Source organism: Spinacia oleracea, chromosome 6, assembly GCF_020520425.1.
Source record: "Spinacia oleracea cultivar Varoflay chromosome 6, BTI_SOV_V1, whole genome shotgun sequence".
In the NCBI taxonomy this organism is placed as follows: domain Eukaryota; kingdom Viridiplantae; phylum Streptophyta; class Magnoliopsida; order Caryophyllales; family Amaranthaceae; genus Spinacia; species Spinacia oleracea.
In genome coordinates, this window is record NC_079492.1 from 85,569,346 (window position 1) to 85,591,862 (window position 22,517).

General features: G+C 41.9%; 2 protein-coding genes across 2 annotated transcripts; both read left to right on the plus strand.

Annotated features, from left to right (window-relative positions):
• Window positions 1–628: 628 nt before the first annotated feature.
• Window positions 629–1,714, plus strand: LOC130463943 (uncharacterized). The gene is made up of 2 exons (XM_056833241.1): window positions 629–1,475; window positions 1,579–1,714. The coding sequence occupies exons 1-2, from the start codon at window positions 629–631 to the stop codon at window positions 1,665–1,667; spliced, it is 936 nt and encodes a 311-aa protein (XP_056689219.1). The 3' UTR covers window positions 1,668–1,714.
• A 36-nt stretch (window positions 1,715–1,750) lies between these two features.
• LOC130463944 (uncharacterized) lies at window positions 1,751–2,602 on the plus strand. The gene is made up of 2 exons (XM_056833242.1): window positions 1,751–1,954; window positions 2,066–2,602. The coding sequence occupies exons 1-2, from the start codon at window positions 1,751–1,753 to the stop codon at window positions 2,600–2,602; spliced, it is 741 nt and encodes a 246-aa protein (XP_056689220.1).
• Window positions 2,603–22,517: the final 19,915 nt, after the last annotated feature.

Consider the following 22,517-nt stretch of genomic DNA (forward strand, 5'->3'; position numbering starts at 1 on the left):
ACAAGTTGTAAAAGCATAAGGTAATTGTAAGTTTATCGCTTAAGAATTGCGTATCTAAAACAAACACGACTAAGCCATTTTATAGGCATTTACAATATGAGTGTAACGTTTATGGAATAATTGCCCATAATTAGATAATAAATCCGTAATGAAATCCGGCTCCATCAACGGTTGTAACGTCCGTTTTGAGCCCAGCAGTTGGGAAGACCGTTCGAATAGTACCACCTCACGCCTTGTTGGCAACCACGCACACAATTCTTGCCACGCATGCCCACGTCACCAAGAGGGTATTTCCCCCCCTAAGAATTGTCCCCAAACCCATTTTGAATTTTATTCCGGGAAGTTCAAAAAGGAGAAATGGGTTTCATGAAATAGGAAAAGGAAAAACCGCCTCTTAACCTCCCCAACGCTGACAGCGTTAGAGTCATGATGATCTTTGCCTTGGGGAAACCAACCGCCCAACTGCGCCAATAAATAAGGCTGCACTTCCAACCATCCGAAATCACTTCTGCAATCTCTCTCCTCTCTTTCCCAGAAAAACGATCGGCGCCCTTTCTCTCTCCTTTCCTCAGGTAACTGCTCAATTCTTCTTCTTCTTTACTTTTCCTTTTCTTCTCCGACTTTCCTCATGTCGCAGCGAATGGGAATGAAATCCACTCGCGCGAAGAACAAGAAGGTGGTAGTGGAGTGCGATATGATTGAGGGCCCGATTTTCGCCCCTACCCATATATTGGACAAGAAGAATGCTCGGCCGGCCACTTGGGGAAAGCAGAATGTGGAGGCACTTAGGGAGGAGTGTGGCTTTCCTCCGTCGGCAGTAATTCGGTTGCCGCAGCCCGATGAACGGGCCAACTGGGTATCGGACGGTTGGGTGTGCTTCTACGAGTACCCCTTCAAAATTGGATACACTTATCCTTTCTCGCCTCTGGTGAGAGGAGTTCTGAGGGCGCTGGCGGTGCCGCCAGCGCAATTGATGCCACAGGTCTGGAGAGTAATGCGCCTGGTTGACCATTTGGCGGGCCAACTGGACATGGAGTTCCGGGTCGAGGACCTTGTGTACACCTACAAGGTCCAGAATTATGGGGCTGGTAGGTACTTGCTGCATGTCAAGGATGACAGGGAGGCCCTTCTTGGTGCGGATAAGTCGAACGACCGCGGGTGGATGGGTCGGTTCTTTTTTGTGGAGTTGGCTAGTTTAGGGTCCGACTCCGACTTTTTGACGGGAGAGTGGATGGCTAGAGGTATTTGTTTGTGTTTTGGTGTTTTTGGGCTTGTTGATTTGACTTTGTCTCACTTTTTTGTTTTTGTAGGTGCATCCTTCGACACAGTTGGTGTTGGTGCTGAAGCCATAGAGAAGACTGATGTGCTGCTGGGAATTCCTCTAAAGGACAGAGCCTTTGTCGGCACCAAGTTCGAGCGCGAAGAGCCTCAAGAAGAAGAGATCTCTGAACCTGTGAGCATGTTGACATCAACAGGTAAACATGAGTTAGGATTAGTTTACAACTTCGGGTTCGTTGCCCTTTTTCAAATTACAATCGTTGAGACGAGACTAAGCCGTCAATAAATATTGTTTAACAGGAACTGGCCCCTCGACTCGTTCTGGTAAGGCTCCCTCTGCGGATGCACTGCTGAAGAAGCGGCTCGAGTCGCTAGGGAATATGTCCTGAGCCAAACCCATCACCATGTTGTCACCCCGAAGCCGCCAAAGACTTCAACGGACACCACGGCGACAGGGGAGACCAGCTTGCTCATGCCTGCTGAGAAGAAACTGCCACCTCCGCCTCGGAAGAGGAAGTTTGCAGTGGAGTTCCCCGACGACTATGGGTCGACAGACACGCCAAGGGTTCAGCTCTGGCCCGAGGTTGATCGTCTGTGGATGCCGTCAAGCCGGGAGTGTCAAGAGACCTTGTCCCCAGTTGCTGCAACTGTTGAGAGCGTCTCGGATGCCTGGAGGGTATGTCTCAACTCCCTTTGTTATTTTATTGTAATTTCGTTCCCTGCATGCCATCTTCGCCTCGTCAGTGTAGTGACTCTTGAATTTTATTTTATTTTTTTGTTCGAACAGTCCCAGCAATCTGCTTTAGCCACACGTCATCATGTCATAATGTTAGAAGATCAAATAGTAAAATTGAAAAACGACATGAAGAAGGCAAAGCAGGAGGCTGGTCGTCTTGGCGATGTGGCCAAGGAGGCGACGGCAAGGGCTGAGGCGCTGCAGGTGAGTCAGGAGGAGGGGGCTGCTGAGGTCGCGCAGCTGAATGCTGAGAAGGAGACGCTGGTTGTCCAAGTTGACGAGCTGAAGAAGTCTCTCTCCAAAGTCAAGGCTAGGATTTACGAGTGCGCTGGTTACTACACTTGGAAAATGAAGGCCGAGATGATGGAGGAGTTCAAGGCGGGCAAACATGTGAACTGGACTCCTGACGAGGACATTGCTCAGTTTAACACTGCATTCCCCAAGGACTATATCCCCCCTGGTGCCGTTAGCGAAGAAGAGGACGTCGAGGAGGGTGCAACTGCAACCAGCCCCGATGTCGAGACGATGGCGGCACCAGGCGATGGCGAACAAGGGGAGAATGCAGGCCCAGCAGACCATCAGGAGTAGTTCTGTCCCCCCTCCTTAAAAAATTAAGTATTTGAATGTTGTGTTTGTCAAACAATGGTTTCTTTTGTTTTTTAAACAATGTGTTTGTGTGTTCGGCCTTTGGGAAGGTCGAAAAAATATTTGTGGCTGTGTTTCGCCTCGAAGGCGGCAGTCTTTTGGATGTTTTTGGGCTTGTCCAAGGGGACAAGTCATGTAAATATTTGTGTGGGTTTCCAATCTTGTGTTTCCTTGTTTGTGTTTGGAAGAAATGTGTTTTTTTTTTTTTTTTTTTTTTTTTTTTTTTTTTTTTTTTTTTTTCTGTTGGCGTTTTGTTTTTGCAGGTTGGGCTCATACCTCAAGATCGACTTTGGCGACGCCTCCAGCCTGTCAAAGAAGAATCTGCAAGATGTAAACTGTAGAAGATGTATAACTGTATTCCATTGTATGTGTATTGTACATTATAGTGTACCAGGCGTTTTTGTCATGGCCTAAATTGTGTTTTGTAATTTGTACAGTTGTTTTTCAGGCATTTTGTATGGCCCAACTCGTAAGATGTAAATTGTAGATGTAAGCTTCGTAACATGTAATGTATACAATCAAGTTTGAATAAAACAGACGTTTATTTCTCATCACTTTGCGTCTCTGAATACGCGTACGCAATTTCAATTATGTTCCCCTGTATGTTGTACTGCATATTTTTGTCTCTTCTGTTTTCTCCTTGTTGTACCTTCACCATGTGGGCATCATACTGTCAACATAGCAGAGCGTGAGGATTGGCCGTTGGTGGAGCCAACGGCCCTCCGATGCTTAAGTCAGTATGGAGCGACATGAAAATGAAAGGAAATTACGACAAGGAGAAAAAGAGAAAGAAAGAGTTCGAGGAAAAATACTAGACGAGGTGGAGTCGAATCCTTATGTTTGTTGTTCCTCCCACGTGTATTATTATGATGTCACCATGATGTTGCCTGCAAAACGAGATGGTGGCGTGAGGGTTGGCCGTTGGTGGTGCCAACGGCCCTCCGATGCCTAAGTCAGTAATGGTGATATCATGTAAAAAGGAAAGGAAAAAGATAGAGGGGAGGAACTTAACTTCTGGTTGCCTATAAGTGCATACAACCCGAGACGTTCTTCACTTCACAATATACCGTGCGCACCCTATCTCGGGGATGTCGACATAATGGTGACGACTGCTAGAGTACCTGTTGCGTTTAAAAAAGAAACTAGAAAGAAAAAAACATTCGAGTGTTCAGAAGTGGTACAGTTTTAGGTGTGTTGCATTCCAACTTCTTGGGATGGGTGTGTCATCCTTGTCAACCAACTCATACGCTCCATGACCTGTTCGTCTCACGATCCGGTAGGGGCCTTCCCATGTCGGGGCCAGTTTACCGTGTTGAGGATCCTTTTTGTTTGGCAAGACCTTGCGTAGAACCCAATCTCCCTGTTGAAATACTCGAACCCTTACGTTCTTATTGTAGCTGTTTGCTACTGTTTGCTGGTAGGATGCCATCCTAACCAATGCTGCTTCTCTGAGTTCGTCAGCGGTATCGATGTCGTAAGCCAGGACTGAGTCGTTCATCCCTGGAGTCATGAAGTTACTTCTTGCTGTGGGGAGCTCGACTTCGGGAGGAATGACTGCTTCGCAACCGAAGACCAAGGAGAAAGGAGTATGATTGGTCGCCGTCTTGGGTGTCGTCCTGTCGGCCCAGAGGATCATAGGTAACTCGTCTGCCCATCTTCCTTTGGCGTCTTCGAGACGTTTCTTGAGGTTGTTGATGATGATTTTGTTACTGGATTCGGCTTGGCCGTTTGCTTGGGGATATCTCGGTGTTGAAGTGTGCAGGGTGATGTTATATCGGCTGCAGAATTCCTTGGTTTTGTTACTGATAAACTGAGAACCATTGTCGCAGACGATCTCGGAAGGGATACCGAACCGACTGAGGACGTTACGTTTGATGAACGAGATGACTTCAGTATCTCGAACTCGCTTGAAAGCTTCTTCTTCGATCCATTTGGAGAAGTAGTCAGTCATTGCCAGCATGAAGACGCGCTGCCCTGACGCTTGTGGTAATGGCCCCACTATGTCCATCCCCCATTTCATGAAGGGCCAAGGGGATATGATGGGGTGGAGTACCTCACAAGGTTGGTGAGAGATGGATGCGAACCGCTGGCAGGAGTCGCACTTCTTAGCAAAGGTGATTGCGTCCTTCTTCATGGTGGGCCAGAAATATCCGATGGTAAGGGTTTTGTGGGCTAAGCTTCTTCCTCCGGCGTGGTTTCCACACTCGCCATTATGTATGTTGTGCAGTGTCGACTCGATCTCGTCGTGATCTAGGCACCTCAGGTATGGTCCTGCAACTGATTTTCTGAACAATACTCCGTGGATGAGGATGAATCTGGAGGCTTTCATGCGGAAGGACCTTTCGTGGGTAACTCCAGGTGGGATGGTGTTGTGTTTGAGCCAGTGTATGTATGGGTCGCGCCATGAGGGCGTTTGAGTGGGTTGGGGCTGTTTGGTGATGGGTAGGTTATCTTTGGTGATGGCTGGATACATTAAGTGGACTACGGGGATGGAGGTGAGTTTAGGTTTGATGTTGGAGCCGAGATTGGCTAAGGCGTCGGCCTGGGTGTTTTGATCTCTTGGTACTTGTTGTAAAATGCATGAGTCAAACTTGTTCACGAGCCTTTTTGCTATTTCCAAGTAAGCCTGCATCTTTGAATCCTTTGCTGCATACGAACCATTAATCTGACTGATAATTAACAAAGAGTCACAACGTACCTTAAGTCGGCGGATGTTCATGTCGAGCGCTAGTGATAATCCTAGGATCAAAGCTTCATATTCTGCCTCGTTGTTGGTAGCTTTGAACTCGCAACAGACATACTGCACTATGGTGTCCCCTTGTGGTGATTTCAGCACGATGCCGAGGCCTGTTCCCCGTATATTTGAGGAGTCGTCGGTGTGTAGGGTCCATGTTGAGGAGGATCCACCGTCGGTTAGTGTGTTTACTTCAAGATCGACTTCGAGTTGGAGGTTCGGGCTGAAGTCGGCCACAAAATCTGCTAGAGTTTGTGACTTGATGGCTGTGCGAGGTTCATACCTGATGTCGTAACAACCTAATTGAATCGCCCATTTGGACATCCTTGTTTCGGCGCTAAGTAGAGACTTACTGATGTAATAAACAGGTAGTTGTTTCCCGTCTTCCTCTCGTACTAATACTGCACTGATGGTCGACTCCGTCACCGCAAGGTACACCTGTAATTCTTCATTGTCTTTTGGTTTGGATAGCAGGGGAGGGTTCGTCAGGTACCGCTTGAGTTGCTGTAAAGCGGCTTCGTGGCGGTCGGTCTAGCTGAACTTCTCATTCTTCCTAAGAATATCGTAGAACAATTTCCATTTGTCGGACGACCTGGAGATGAAGCGGTTGAGGGCGGCCACTCTGCCTGCTAATTTTTGCACGTCTTTCTGGTTCCGAGGTGATTGTAGGTTGATGATTGCACGGATCTGATCAGGACTTGCTTCGATCCCTCTTTGCGTAACCATGTAGCCTAAGAACCTTCCGGAAGAGACTCCAAATGAGCACTTGGTGGGGTTGAGCTTCATGCTGTATTCTCGCAAAACGTCGAAAGCTTGTCGGAGATGTGTGATATGATCCGAGGCTTTTTTGGATTTTACGAGCATGTCGTCGATGTAGACTTCCATTGTGTCGCCTAGCTGGTTTCTGAACATTTTGTTGACTAAGCGTTGGTAGGTGGCGCCGGCATTCCTTAAGCCGAATGGCATGACCTTGTAACAATAAGTACCCCGCTCCGTGATGAAGGCGGTTTTCTCTTGATCTTCTAGGTGCATCAAAATTTGGTTGTACCCACTGAACGCGTCCATGAATGAGAGCATCTCATGTCCTGCAGTAGCATCAACCATGGCGTCGATGTGGGGTAGAGGAAAAGAATCTTTGGGGCATGCTTTGTTGATGTCGGTGAAATCTATGCAGACTCGCCACTTCCCGTTCTTCTTTCTTACTACGACGACATTGGCTAGCCAGTCCGGATACTTTACTTCCCTGATCTTCCCTGTATCTAGCAGTTGCTGAACTTCGTCATTGATAATTTGGTTGCGCTCAGGAGCGAACTTTCGTCGCTTCTGCTTGACGGGCTTATGATTGGGGTCGACACTGAGCTTGTGAGTGATGACGTCTGGGCTGATGCCGGGCATATCTTCATGGGACCATCCAAAACAATCTTTGTTGGCTTTGAGAAAAGCGACAAGTTCCGACCTGATGTTGTCAGGAACATCGCATCCAATAAAAACAACCTGGTCTGGCTTTGCGGGATCCAGGATGACCTCATCGAGCTGTTCGGACTTGGGCTCGTTGTAGCTTACCGGTTCAGAACTGGACTGTAATTGCTATAAAGAGGATTTGTTAGTGGCCGAAGGCTTCAGGGCCGCTTTGTAGCACTCTTTGGACTCTTGTTGATCCCCCTTGATTTCTTGAACTCCCCATCGAGTTGTGAACTTAATGGTTTGGTGATACGTCGAAGGGATGGCCTTCATGTCGTGGATCCATGGCCTGCCCAAGATAATGTTGTAAGATGAAGGGCAATCAATAACACAAAATTTTACATGTTGGTTGATCCCTTGAGCGCAAACAGGTAGGGTGACTTCTCCGAAGGTAGTCTTTGCTTCGCCGCTGAACCCTATCAACACGGTGGATTTTTTAATGACATCCGTATCTGGGTTAAGCCCCATCTCTTTGAGGGCATCAAGCATCATCACATTAGTTGAGCTGCCGTTGTCGACAAGGACGCGTTTGATCATGCAATTCCCAACAGGAATGGAGATCACTAGGCCATCGTGATGTTTATCCGAGATGTCTCCTGCATCAGATTCGTCAAAGGATATAGGGGTTAGATACTTGGCGGCTACGGCTCGGGCCGGTCTATCTATCTCGTTCTCTCGAGCGTGCCTCTTCGCTGCGGAATAAGTTAAACCAAAAATGTCAGAACCTCCAGCAATAAAATTCACAGTTTTAGTATGAGGAGGAGGTGGAAGAGGTCTAGATGGAGAGTTAGAATTGTTTTTGTTGACGACTCCACGAGCTTTGTCTGACATGACGTCCTTTAGCTGTCCTTTCTTTAACAGGTAAGCCACTTCTCTCCTTAATGTGACGCAATCGTTGGTTGTGTGGCCGATGTCAGCATGGAAGTCGCACCATTTCGAGGGATCCTTCTTCGACTCAGGTTTGCTAGACTTTGGCGGCCATTGCACTGCTTTCCCCATCTTTGAAAGGTGGTTCATTAGACCTACAGTGTCAACACAAAAAGAGTATTCGTTAATTTTTGGAGGTAGATCCGGGCTGTTCTTCCAGTCGGAGTCGTCATCATCTTCCACCACTGCTACGTGCTGAGGTCGGGAATAAGGAGCAGGACGATCATTGCTTCTCTTGGGGTAGGGCAATCGTCTTTCCGTCTTCGAGTAGTCGTTGCCCCCTTTCCGAGAATGGAGAGTTTCTTCCAGCCTCACTTGGGCCATTGCTTTAGCTTGAGCATCTTCGAACGTCTTGCAAGGGTATTTGATTAGATCCCTCTAGAGGTCGGTTTCGCCATATAACCCTTGTCTGAATGCTTCGATAGCTGTTGGGACATCACATTCAGGGACGGTCACTTTCTCCCTAATGAAACGGGCTATGTAGTCCTTCAGAGGTTCGTCGGGGCGTTGAATTACTCGGTACAAGTCACTTGTTTGCTTCTCTAGGCACCTGCTGCTGGCGAATTGTTGATTGAACATATTGTCGAGATGAGCAAAAGAGGTGATGCATCCATTTGGTAGGCTGGTTAACCATTTCAAGGCGGGCCCAACTAGCGTCGAACCGAACCCTTTGCAGAGCTGGCTTCTCTCATTTGTTTGGGAACTGGAATGGTCATCATCCGTTGTTTATAGGTCAGGATATGTTCTCTTGGATCGGACGTCCCGTCATACATAGGCATATTGGGCGGACTGAACCGTTTAGGGATGTCTATTGCATCAATGGGGTCAGCATACGGTGAGTCGGCATAACTGTCTAGGCTGGCTTCTTTGATTGGTGTTGGTACTCCTGGAATTTTGTTTATCATTGTCATAATTTGTTGGAGTTGGTAATTGGTGTTCTCGCAGATGCTGTTGAGCACCGGGACAAGTGGGCTGAAGGTTTCGGGAATACTGGCGTGGAGATGCTGATAATAGGTACTTTGGGGGTATACGCCATGAGGCTGGTGGGGAGTAATCTGCGGTACCACTTACTGCATATATTGGGGCGTTCCTTGAGTCGCGTGGGTACCTGCAACATATGGGAAAGGTGTTACAAAGCCGTAACTAACCGGAGCGACTGACCTGTTAAGAGGAGTGTATGGAGAATAGTTTCGAGAAGAGTCGGGTCGCATTAGTGCGCTTGGCAACGCTGCTTGTGGCGCCTGGCTGGCTGGAGGAGCCGTCATCAACTGGGGGAGCGCTCCTGGTGCCGAAGCGACTACGTTGACAACGGGTTGGACGACTTGCTGGGAGAGGATCTGGTCCCGTTGCATCTGAGCTACCGGCGCCAATCCTTGTGTTAGGATTGAAGCGGGTAGAGGCATCGACATGGTCACCATTGGGGGAGGTAACGGTCGGGATGCTGGAGCGGAGGTAGGGGTCGACATCATGGCGGATGTCGCTGTGCCGGCCTGAGATGGGATGACCCGAGCAGCCGTCGTGGTGACGGTTGTCGTCGATGTTCCTGCGGAAAATGGTTGAGTTGGAGGTGGGGGAAGCCAACTCGGGTTAGAACGGGGATGATTCGGTAGTGGATCGAACTCGCGGATCTGCTGGAGAACAGGACCTCCAGGTTCGCCAAAGGGTACGTGGAGGGGGTGATCCGGGGCAGCATCGAGATCCAAGCGGCGGTTCAGCCCGGAGGTGTCGCGTCGGTATTGGAACCTGGATCCGGTGGCGATGGAGGCGGTAGACCTGACTTGGGATTGCAGCGCTTCGTTTTCCCTTTGGAGGATGCCGATGCGCTGCTCCATGGCTTCGAAGCGACGAGTGATGTCGTCGGATGAGCTAGCGTTTCCGGCCATGGTGATTGTAATGGTATTATCGAGCTGCTTTTGATTGTCAGCCCCACGGTGGGCGCCAAATTGTTTTGGACAAATTCGACTTAGGGACGAACTTGCCTTGATGATGGTGCTAACAATCGATTGAGCTAGATAATTGAATATGGTGAGAACAAGTTGTAAAAGCATAAGGTAATTGTAAGTTTATCGCTTAAGAATTGCGTATCTAAAACAAACACGACTAAGCCATTTTATAGGCATTTACAATATGAGTGTAACGTTTATGGAATAATTGCCCATAATTAGATAATAAATCCGTAATGAAATCCGGCTCCATCAACGGTTGTAACGTCCGTTTTGAGCCCAGCAGTTGGGAAGACCGTTCGAATAGTACCACCTCACGCCTTGTTGGCATCCACGCACACAATTCTTGCCATGCATGCCCACGTCACCAAGAGGGTATTTTCCCCCCTAACATTTGCCTATTTCTTTTTCACTTCCTTATTTTGATTCTTCTTTTTCTTATTTTGTTGTTTTTTCTTTTGATCCCTCTTCTTTTAGGCATCCTTCTCCTCATTGGCATAGAGTTCTAATGCACTTTATGCACACATTGCCTCTTGTCATTGCATATGTTTTATCTCATGAAATGTGTGCTAGTGCATATGATAAACTCTTGCGATCATTAGCTTGTTATTTACTAGAAAGGTCATGCTTAGGACCTTAAATATGCCTTTCTCGGGAAGTAACCCGTGTTTTATTGCTTTCATTTTCTTATTTCATTTGAATTTTACTTATTTTTCGTTTCACTTCTTGATCTTGTTTTAGGTACCTAAGTTGAATAAATGCTCATTCTTGATTGCATAAGGAAAGTAAAGCACAAATTTGGAGAAAGTTGACTACAAATGGAGAAATTGGATCATTTGCGGGTATTTACACCCACCTACTACCCGGTAGTGTCCTTCCTCTCCCTCTTTTTATTACTCCATGGATTGATTAGGAATATGAATTGATGAGGCATGAGGTTGGATGGTTGAAAATGTTGATTCGGTTGCCTCCATTTCTCTTTCTCTAATGTGTTGTGATTTGCGGAACTATGTATATTGGTTGAATGCGTGTTTTCTTTCCCCCCCTCCCTTCCCTGGAGTCTTTGTTTCAAGCATTGAGGACAATGCTTAATTCTAGTTTGGGGGGGACAACTTTTCGCTAGCTTGGAGGAGGCTTCATTTTTATCGTTTCTTTATTTTCTTTTTCTTTATAAAATTCAAAATCCAAAAATATTTTCCTTATTTATTTATTTATTATTTATTTATCTTTTCTTTCAAAATTTTGAAAAAAATCGAAAAATCTTAGAAAATCCAAAAAAAAGTCCCAAATGATTGAATAAAAGCACTAAAAATGATTTGCTTGTCCAAAGAAATAATCTCGATGATTTTTAATGTGGATTCCCTTGTCATTTGGATAATTGAGTAGATGTATTTCCGTTGGATATTTGCATGTGTGAGTTAGGGCGATTAGGGATGGCTTAATCTTTGTTGCTTGAGTCTCAACTTGAAAAAGTTTTCGATAATTCTAAATGATAATATTTTGTTGAAAAGAGTTTATTTTGTTCTCTTTTGGATGTTCTTTGCTATCTTAATTCATTTGATGCACTTCATTCCCCCGCATAAGCTATGCTAAGAGTTAGTTGGATTGTAGAGAAAAAAGATTGTGATTAATGTTTCGAGTCCAATAAGTGAGCCAATGAACCCACAAGGCATAATAAGCCTATTAAAATTTTCAAAACGAAAAAAAAGAGTCAATAAGTGGTAAATACCACAACTCCATGAGAAAGTGGGTTAGTTTAGATGATTGAGTGGGAGCTTGAAAATTTATTAAGTAAAGTTTTCCCTAGTGATGATGAATGTCATTGCGGCTCAAGAATCGAAACTTTAGACCCATTACTCAAATTATTTAATCTTACAATCCAAGATTCTGTTAGCAAAAGTCAAGTTTGGGGGAGTCAATGTGCATTTTAGGTGGTCGTGATCATATTTATCCATTTGAGAACAATTTTTGACTTTTGGATGCCTTAGTGAACCTAATTGATGATTCGATGCTTTGATTGTGATTCTCTTGCACCTTAGATTAGTCTATCCCCTATATTCCTAATTCATGGATGTATTTTGATGATGGTTATGCTTTGAAAGTTTGTTTGAATCGACCATGTTTGGTGAACCATGCTTGATAAGATAACTTTGCGCAAAATCACTTAACCGTGCTTAATAAGAGTTATGGGTTAATCTTGTGGGAAACCCTTGCGAGATCTCACTCGCCCTCTAGAGAGATTTAGGGGTTTAAAGAACTTATTGCATGTGCTTAAATGCAATCGTGATTCCTACGACAGTGTGTTAGTGTATATTCTATCCGAATTCCTATTTTCTATGTTGATTAGCTTCTTAATAACTCGTTTTGCTCAAATTTTCTATCCTATTTCCCTTTGTGTTTCATTGTTTTGCTCGTGGACGAGAAAAGCTCAAGTTTGGGGGCATTTGATGAGTGACATTTATGTCACTCATAGGGTAGTAATTTAGGCATTATTTGAGTAAATTTTATTCTATTTTTAGCATTTTTAGTCTTTATTTTCCTTAATCTCTTATTTTGGTTATTTATAGCTTACTCTAGTGTTTTTAGCTATTTTTGTTAGTTTTTAGATCTTAATTTTGTAATTTATTTATTTTATTAGTTTTATAATTTTATAGTTTAATTATTTAGTTTTTGTTATTAATTTTCTATTTATATTTATTATTATTATTATTATTATTATTATTATTATTATTATTATTATTATTATTATTATTATTATTATTATTATTATTTGTTTTTGTTTTTGTTTTGTTTTATTATACTTTCTCGTTTCTCCCCTCGTGTTCTATTTCTTATGTGTAGGTGATTCGGAGCATGCATTTTAAGGTCCGGGTAAAATTTACGAGCCAAAATCAAGTCCTTATGTCTTCTTGGTATTTTGGGCCCAAACTTGCCAAAGATCAAACCAAAGACCAAACATCTCCTTGTTAGCTCCTTCCTATCCTCTCCACCTTAGCCTACACTCCACACTCCTTATCCTTCACCACCCATTTTATGCCCACAACATCACCCCACCTGCTACCCATCTCACCGCATTTCCCCTACACCATACGCACCACCCTCTCAACCACGAACCCAACTCGTGCCTGGCATCAATGCAGCAACACCATTGCAGCTCGCCCACCACCACACTTCCACCAAATACACACACAACCAACAATAACAACACCAATTAGCGCACAAATCAACCAAAATCGAACCCAGAAAACAGAGCAAAAACAGAGTAATTGGTTCGTTCGAACCCGTAATTTGGTTCGACCGAACATGAAATTTAGAGTTCCTGGTTGTATAAGGTTCGGTCGAACCTCAATTTGTTTGCCCAAACCGAACTCGGGTTCTCCCGAACCTCCATTAGAGTTCGACCGAACATTTGAGCGCTCAAGTTCTTGTACGGATTAATGAAAGCTCGCGGTTGTCACGTGGTTGTTGCCTTGGTGGTTCATTGTTGGTGGCCTCGATTCACCGCCGTACTGTCGAATTTGACGGCTGCGATTAATTGATGTTGAGCGAGATGATGAAAGATTGATGAAGGATGATGATAACCCGTTGATGTCGGTGATGATGATAGATGATGATGATGCTGCTATCTGAAGGAGCAGCGTAGATGGGGAAGAAAAGGACGAAGGAAGGGAGTACGAAATGTAAAAGGGGGTTCTGATTAATTTGGTTTTTGAGGGGTTTTTGTCTTTTTGTTTTCCACTTTCTTTTTATTTCTTTTTCTCTTTTTATTTTTCTTTCTCTCTTTTTCCTTTTCTTTTTCCTTTTCTTTTCTTCTTGGAAGTTACTTAATTCTTTTTTTAATTATTTTAAGATTTTCCTTTCCTTTTTTTTTATTTATTTTATTTACCTCTTTTATTTTTATTTTAGGCTTTTAGTATAAATACCCATTTTTGGGTCATGACAAATTATAATGTAAATAATTAGTCTTTTTCTTAGGGTTTAGGGTTTATGCTTAGTGTTTGAAGAGAGAAAAAGTGAGAAAATTTATGGCAAGCTTGCATTTTGGATGATTAAAGAAGCACTTTGGAGATTTGAACAACTTCTTGCTTCATTCAATGAGAAATTTCTTACTCTCTCTCTTCATTTATTTCTTTATTGCTTTATTTATTTATTATTTTGATTAGTTTAATTATTTTTGCTTAATTTCATGTTCATGATTTAATTAGTTACTTTATTCTTTAGATTAATGTTTAGTTTCATGTTTCTAGTTGTTAATTTCTTTAAATTTCCTATTTTTATGTTTATGGAATAGTGTTGTTGGTTAGGGTTTTGGTGAAAACTCAACCATGATTGATTTGGGTGTTTGTGATTCGAAATTGAGATTTTACATGATTAAATTATTCCATGTTTTAATGTACTCAAGCTTTGTTGCATATGAATTGATCACTTGTGTGTAGCATTGAAATTGGGGTAGTCGGCCTTAGAAAATCAAGGGATTGTGACTTTGTGTTGACTATTTGTTGGTTGATGTTTAATTTACCTAAGAGTGATAGAGTGTAGGATGGGAGTCCGCATTTTGTCATCCTAAGAAAGGATTCGTCTCGGGAGATGATTGGAGTCCATAATTGAACCAACACTTCATTCATGTAGTGTTTATGCATTATCGTCCCTAGTTTCGGTCCTCTTATGCTTGTATCATGATCGGTTGTCGTTTGATCCCCATTCCCTAGCCTCGTTTGTCTTTGATAGTTAGTTTAGTTGATTTAGTTTTAGTTGGTAAGTTGACTTTCCAACTCGTTTCGGCCTAGCTTGTTGTTCGATTAGCATAATCTAGTGCACCTTAGTCCTTGTGGATTTCGACCCTTACTTATCGATTTACTTGTGATTAGTGATTAGTTTAGGTTTTTGTTTGATTAGGAGAGACTAGTAACGACCTAGTTTTCCCTCGATCACTAAGCTATAAAATAATAAAATAAGAAATTAAAGTTAAAAATAGGTGAAAATATAAGAAAATAACCTAGAAAAATACCTTAAAACTACCCCTAGGAGTGACATAAATGTCACTCATCATCTATAACCAATATAGTGTGTCGGATTAGGAGTTCTATAAATTTTGTTTGGTAGGAGGAGTTCATTTCAACAACCGAAAAACGCCGTATCAAAATGATTAGCTTGAAGACTCCCCCCAAATGCATGGGGGAGGGGGGACGGGGGAAGAGAGAAAAGACCAATGGGATGAACTAGTTCTAATTGGTAGGTGCCTAGTCTAGAGGTTATGCGAGAGCTCTCCTTCGGATTAGGCAACTCAATGCACTCTATCCGAGAGGTGGCCAATGCAATATTTGTTGGTTTTCACCCTAATTATCATTTCCATGCATTGTTGATTGATTGAACTTCGACCTTTCCTAATGAACCCAAGCCAATCCCCAATTCCCTAGATTTTTCCATTTACTTTTCTTAGATTTCAATAGATTCATAGATACATAAATTCATTTCCGCTTGAGCTAGCTTGTGAATGCAAATAGTTTGAAAAGTCAAATATATCCATTCTCTTGGGACGATCCTTAAACTTGCCGCTATAATCAATATAGTGTGTCGGATTAGGTGTTTCTATAAACTTTTTTGGTAGGTGGAGTTCGTTTCAACGATCGAAAAATCCCCTTATCAAAATGGCGCTGTTGCCGGGGAGTTTATTCACTTATCAAATAGTATAGTCAATATAGTTGAAGATGTATACAATTGTCCTCCTATCGAGAATATCTCTGATGATGAATGTCAAGAAATTGTGAACGCCGAATAATACTTGGGCACTAAGGCAGATAACAGTGCTCAGGTCATGACTCGATCCGACCGAATCCAAGAGCCAGTCAACAGGGCTATCTCGGCAACTAATATCCCTCCTCTCACTGAAGAGAATCCCTTGATCAAAAAATTGAAACGTACAAAAGCAGAGGTTAATATCTGGAAGCTCATGGCTTCCTCTATTGAGCATCGCACTGCTCTGATCAATGCTCTAGTCAAGCTGAATGTCACCCCGGAAGTTACTCCTAATGAACTGGTCGGGTTACTAACAAATCTAGAAGAAGGGATTACCTTTACAAATGAGGATCTCCCACCTGAGGGGGCGAGCCATCACAAGTCTCTCTATCTGACCGTTGAATACAAAGATAAAATCATCCCCATGACTCTAGTGGATAAAGGATCAGCCATCAATGTGTGTCCTCTTCGCAGTACTGAAAATTTGGGCTTCACTCCAAATGACTTTTCTAGCTCCTCCTAGGGTGTTCGCGCCTATGATAACACTTGTCGGGAAGCAATGGGGACTCTAAGACTTCTACTCCGAATAGGCCCAATTGAGCTCAAAGTGAGCTTTCAAGTGCTCAACATCAAAGAAAGTTTCAATCTTCTTTTGGGAACACCTTGGATCCATGATCTTAAAGCTACGCCCTCTTCACTCCATCAGAAAGTGCGAATGGAGGTCAAGGGGAACATCATTACCCTGAATGAATCCCATCCAAGAACCAAGATATCTGACAAAGCTCTGATATTGATAGAACCTGATGACAATGATGAGGACCTTTGGGGGTTCAGTGCTGAGGTAGGGGCCATCAAATCCAAAATTAATCCCATGGCAAGGCATATAATGATCAAACGTGGACGTTTCTTAGGCACCACCCTGCCACCACCTGCCTAATCTCCTTTCAAAACTCAAGGACAGACTAATTGCTTTGGTCTGGGATACAAACCAACTAAGCATGACAAAAATCAACGAGAGGCCAAGCTAAGGGCTCGTCAAGCCGGTAACGACCAATTCAAGATACGTCCCCATAAGCGTATACTCAACGGGAAATTCATGAAAGAAGGAGATGATTACTTATACTCTGAATTCCCAGAGCCTTTCTATGATACTTCAAAAGGGATCCTCTACCCTGGGTTCGAGATCTTTCAAGACTTCCACTTCCTCGAAGATGCTCCTCCAATACAAAACAAGGTTGCTCCTGAATGCCTTGATTCAGCAGCTTTTGGTCTCTTATTTGGCCAAGAAGTAGCACCAATCATCTCTGAAGATGCTATGGTCCAAATGATCACTCAAATCGAAGATTTGACCCGTCTAAGCTTATCGCTCCTAGTGAGAAGATGGTCAATGGATGGAGGAAGTCCCTCAAGATTACTGCTCCAAATGTCAAAATGTTCAAGATTATTGTGGGCAAAGGATCTATGATGAGCGAGTCCGAGTCTGAGGATGAGTCTGGATCTGAGTCTAGTGATGTATACCCCGAGATTTTTAAACTTGATTTATTAAACTTAAAAATATTTGTTAGCTTGATTTTGTTTTAAATAATTACGAATAAAAGAATTTCGTTAATTTAAACGTTTTTACGATTTACTTTAAACGATAAATTTATAAACGAAAATTTATTTATTTTTCGTTAACGATATTTTTATAAGGAATTATTTTAACTAAACCATTCTATTTTTAGTAGTTTCCAAAAATAGCAACAATTTCAGAAATTATGCCCAACTTAGTAAAACTACGAAATTGCCCTTGGAATAGAAAGATTCCATTTTGCTTCTCTTCCCTTGCTCTCCACGTACAAAGCAGGAACAATTCTGTCCAAATTCAAATCCTTGGACCCCAAGCATATTTCCTTGTTCTTCACTCTTCTTATTTACAAATTCGGAATTTTCAGATTGAATTTCAACAACAAACCAAATACAATTTCAATTTCAATCTCACTCCTTGATTTTCTGTGACTCAAACACCGACAACCACCGTCTTCCACCACTGTCAACGCCGCTGTTCACCCCCCTTTACACCAAAAAACCACCTCTGACTACCACCCCAACCACCGTCGCCCATCTAGCACCACCACACACCCCACCGTCTCCACCTCCCCTGCTCTCTCTTCTCTTCGCGACTCCCCTGCCCCGTTCCTCTTTTCTCTTCGTCGCACCACCCACGACAACCACCACCACCTCCAGCCACCTTCATCACCTTGCCAACCAACCACCGCCCCAAAATAACCCAGCGAGCCGCCCTACCTCCGCCCAAAACCACCAGAAACGCCCCTCAAACTCCTATACTTCCTTCCTTGTTCCGCACCTCCCTCTCTCTCCTTTTGACCACCGTGCCGCTGCACAACCACCGCCTCACCGTCGCACCACGACACCGAGCCGCCCAGCCCGACCACCCTCTTCCTCCCTCCTCTCCTTCCTCCTCCCATGCCCTGTTCCTTTGTCCCCTCCCCTGTTCGTGTTCCTAGTTTCCAGAAAACCAAAAACTAATTTTGGTTTAAGACTTTGTTTTATTTCTCCTCAAAACCGACATATAAATTGGGCCATATTTCCTTTGGACTTTTGGGTGAGTTACAAACTGAATTGTATTTTCAGATTCCTAATTATTAATTTACATGCTTTAATAAATTTTGAGAATTTAGTTATTTACTAATGAAATTGTTTATTATTATTTTCAGGTAGGGAAATATACCTAATAATCGAGTTTACTAAAATAAATTACTAGCTTGAATTAGCAAAAATGGAATTTAAATAATATTTTCATGAAAATCGATTTATGAAATATTTATATATTTTGATTGGAAATTCGATTAATAAAATTTTCATTAAATTTCGAAATTATATTTTATTAAAATTTGTTATTTATAAATTCGTTACTTATAAAATTTATGATTTATAAAATATTAATTTTTAATTATTTATCGATCTAGTACTAATTCAATGATTTATTATTTTGAAAGAAATTGGACTTGGAGCTCAGGACAAACGAACCAAGGAAAATCCCTAGCCAATCGCGGAGTTAGCTAACGGCTATTGCTAGTACCCGCAATTCCCTTAAAAATGCGATTATGAAATTACAACGTTATGATTGATTTATGAAATGAATGTTTTGACATGATTTATGAATTGCGGTAAATGAAATATGAACTGATTGAATTATTTATTATAATATGATTTTATGGAATTATTTCTTATAATATGATTGATTGAAATTCTTATAAAATGATGTTTATAAGAAACCATGAAAGAAATGATGTTTATGTGATGCCAGGAAAGAAATGATATTTTATTGATCCCAGGATCTAAATGATGTTTTATTTTGATAACATGATCTAAAGGAATTATGTTACTTCAACTGAAGTAAAAAGGCTAAAATGTAAAACTAAACGCAACATGATAAAGGAAAGTGGAAGACCTAGTCCGTTTGGCAGTATATGTTCACAGGTTACGATTCTCGGTCATGCATGTACCCATGGGGTAGCCGCCCATTGAGCCAAGGCTCTCATGTTTTCAGGACAAGGCCCCATGTTTTATGGACATCGGTCCATCTTGGAAGACGTTCCACCATATCATACTTGCCACGGCTAGCATGTGCACCCAAAAGTTATGAATGAATTAAATAAATGGCTTTATAAATGTTTTACACTATTTTATTCTCCCTGTGTTATTAAATAAAATGAATTGAAATGAATTTACGTTGCTAGAATAGTTCGTTACTGAGTCTTCGGCTCACTATTTTTGTTTTCTATTTTTAGGTACTGCTGCGATCGATGGGAACGAGTAGTGGCGAGGATTTCACTTAAGTGATATTCACCTAGTTTATTCTTAAAGTTTTAATAGTTTAATTAAAGACTTTTAGTAAGTTATGTACTTTTATTTTGGAAATATAAAGGATTATTATATATATATTGGAGAATTTAACAGCTTATGTTATGATGTTGCCTTGTAATTCCCAAGAGGGAGTTACGACAGGTAATGTCCTGACTGAATTAGGATAATACCGCTGCTAAGTATGCTTTAATACTTGAATTAGAGGTCGGGGCATTACAGTTTGGTATCAAGAGCCAAGGTTCTGGACCATAAGTGCTAGACCTTACGGGTTTCGCACGAAATAGAATTCATTAGGCTTTAAGCAAAGAGTTTTAAGTAATAAGTTAAAAAGGAATATTCTAAAATCATGCTAAGTTAAAATAAATATGAGTGTGAGTGTAGGAACGGGATAAAAGGGCTTATTTTATATTATTATTTCGCTTCAATCTGATAAGATATGTTATGTAGAATGTCGACCATTGATGTTATCAACGATGTTACCAACAAAGCTCACAATCAACACCATGTTCATGATGATGACAATGTTATCCACGAGGAGTATGTCCATGTTGATGGCCATGAGGAGAGAATGGAACGGTTGGAAAAGGTGAGTGCAATGTTGGCCGAATTAGTCCATGATTCTCGGAAAAAGAAAGATGTAAGTGGGAACGAGAGTGAAACGATGTTCAAGAACTTTTCATCACTCAACCCACCATCCTAAGATGGCAAGCCCGATCCAGTTGAGTTCGAGGATTGGATAAGTCGCATTGATCAGTTATTTGAAACCTTGCAATGCCTTGAGAAATGGAGAGTTGATTTTACAGTATTTTATTTGTCGGGCCAAGAAGGATTATGGTGGAAAGTTAACAAGGAACGAAAGAATGAGCCCGGATTTGGTTTTGACCAACTTCAGAAGTTAATGAGAGATAATTTTTATCTACCACCATTGAGGAAACAAAAGGAAGATGAATTTCTGCACTTGCAGCAAGGAACAATGAGTGTTCTGGAGTACGCAAATAAGTTCATGGAGTTGTCAAGGTTCGCACCAGAATTGGTGTCGACAGAGCAGTCCAGAATAAACCGTTTCGAGCGAGGTCTGCACCTTAAGTACCAGGATAGGTTGTCCACTCAACGGTTTTCTTCATATCAGGATATGGTTGATATTGCAGCTAATGTAAAGCGAGTGGTATTACTTCGTGAAGTGAAAAATGTTGGGTATAAAAGGAGAAATGATAACCAAAGCCAAGGAGGAGCAAAGAAGCCTAACCAAAATTATCAGGGAAATCAAAGGAGGAATGATGGTAATCAAGGAAATAATAGGGGACAAGGATTTCCAGGAAGGAACAATCGGTCGCAAGGATGTGCCAACTGTGGAAAAAGGAATCATGTTGAGAGTGAATGTCGTGTTGGCACAAATGCTTGCTATCGATGTGGAAGCCATGATCATTACGTTGAATGCCCAAATCAAGTGACGTCAACCATAAGAGGACCAGTTTCAATTAACAACGATCGTGGTCGTAACAACAACAACACAAGAGGTTCAAACCGCAATCCACCTCGACCACCGCCAACTGGAAGAGTTTTTGTGATGAGGCAAGATGTGGCAGATGAGGATGATAATGTTATCACTGGTACCTTTTCTATCCATTTCAATTATATTGATGCAATTTTGTGTTTAAATGTTCATGTAATTTGAATTTTGGGGTTAGGTTTTCCAGTTTCATGGGGAAATGTTTCGCCATGGTTTGTTGGAATACTGTCTTTCTAGAGTTTCTTGGCACGAGTGAGACACTGAATATGTTTGATCTTTCAGAACCTCCACAACATATTTATGGTATCCAGCAGCTTGGGTGTTCATGGTGTGCGACCAAGTATCAGACTCAACTTTTATTAAAATTTTCTTATTTTATAGTTTCAAGTGTCAAGTGTCAAGGCACACCTATCTTTGAGTATCAAGTATCGAACAAGGGAACCCACTATTTTGCATCTATATGGATACAAATCTGGGTAAAAATATGATGTAGACACTGGAAATGTTGAGTCCAATAGTCCAGTAACATAATAGACGGTGGGCTTTGACTCCCCCCTTCCAAAAAAGTACCCTCGTAGATTCGCACATCTCCTTATCATCAAATATTTTCAAAGTGATGCCTACATAGCCACCCTCGACTCAACTGGGTTTAATTGAATAATAGTTAAGTTTAAAGAGTAAAGAGTAAAGCTAATTTATTCTTGTTCATCCCCTTTCGTCATGTTTAAGTTAATGTTCGCTCTAATAACTCGTTGTTTCTGACTGACAGCAGTTTTAGAGCTGATAATGTTGTTGAAGTCCAGACCCCAGAGTGGTACTTTTGTTCCTACTCACTATTAACTAGATATTTTATTTAATTTTGCCTAGATATAAGTTATATCTTATTGTTGCTCACTTTGTTTAGTTCATAATTTGAAACATGTCTTATTTGCCTCTTCACAGGTGTTTAATGGATACAATGGTGTGATTGATGAAGGAGTCCAGTTCTCATCACACGACCTTGTAGGTGGCCTACTAGATCTACTCATTGATCCATCTATTGGTATTCGATGTGCAGAGGTACTGCTTGAAATTTTCTTATGTTTCTATGAGATGATTGGATCTTTATCACATCAATACCTTTCATTTGTATGAGGTGTTAAAACAATTCAAAAGTTGTTTTACTTGTTCTTTTCTTGCAGATATATTATGGTATGTGCACAAGCTGTATTTTTCTGTAGTCTGTAGCTACCTCTGCTTGAAATGTAGTTATACTTTCATTATGTGGTTGTGTGTGTATAGTATAGCTGCTAAATTTCTTCAGTCAAGTTCTCAATCCGTGCTTCATTACTTTGAATGAATATTTCAATCTTTCTCCATTTGACCAGTTAGTGAAAGGTTCTGAGATGTCCATTTATTTCTCTATTTAACCAGTTTAGTGAAAGGTTGTGAGATGTATAGAATCATATCGTTGAATACTAATCCAAAGATACTGCAGCTATACCACTAGTAATGGGCATATAAATAACCGGTTATTTAAAAACTAGTAGTAACTGACACTAATAATGCATGTTACAATTCCAAATAGATTAATTGTCTCAGTTTCAGTTATAAGCTTTTAGCAATTGCAGTTCTGAATGAATTTCAAGATATGTTAGGCATTCAGATACTCTCCCGATTTTCCTGATTGTTCAAATT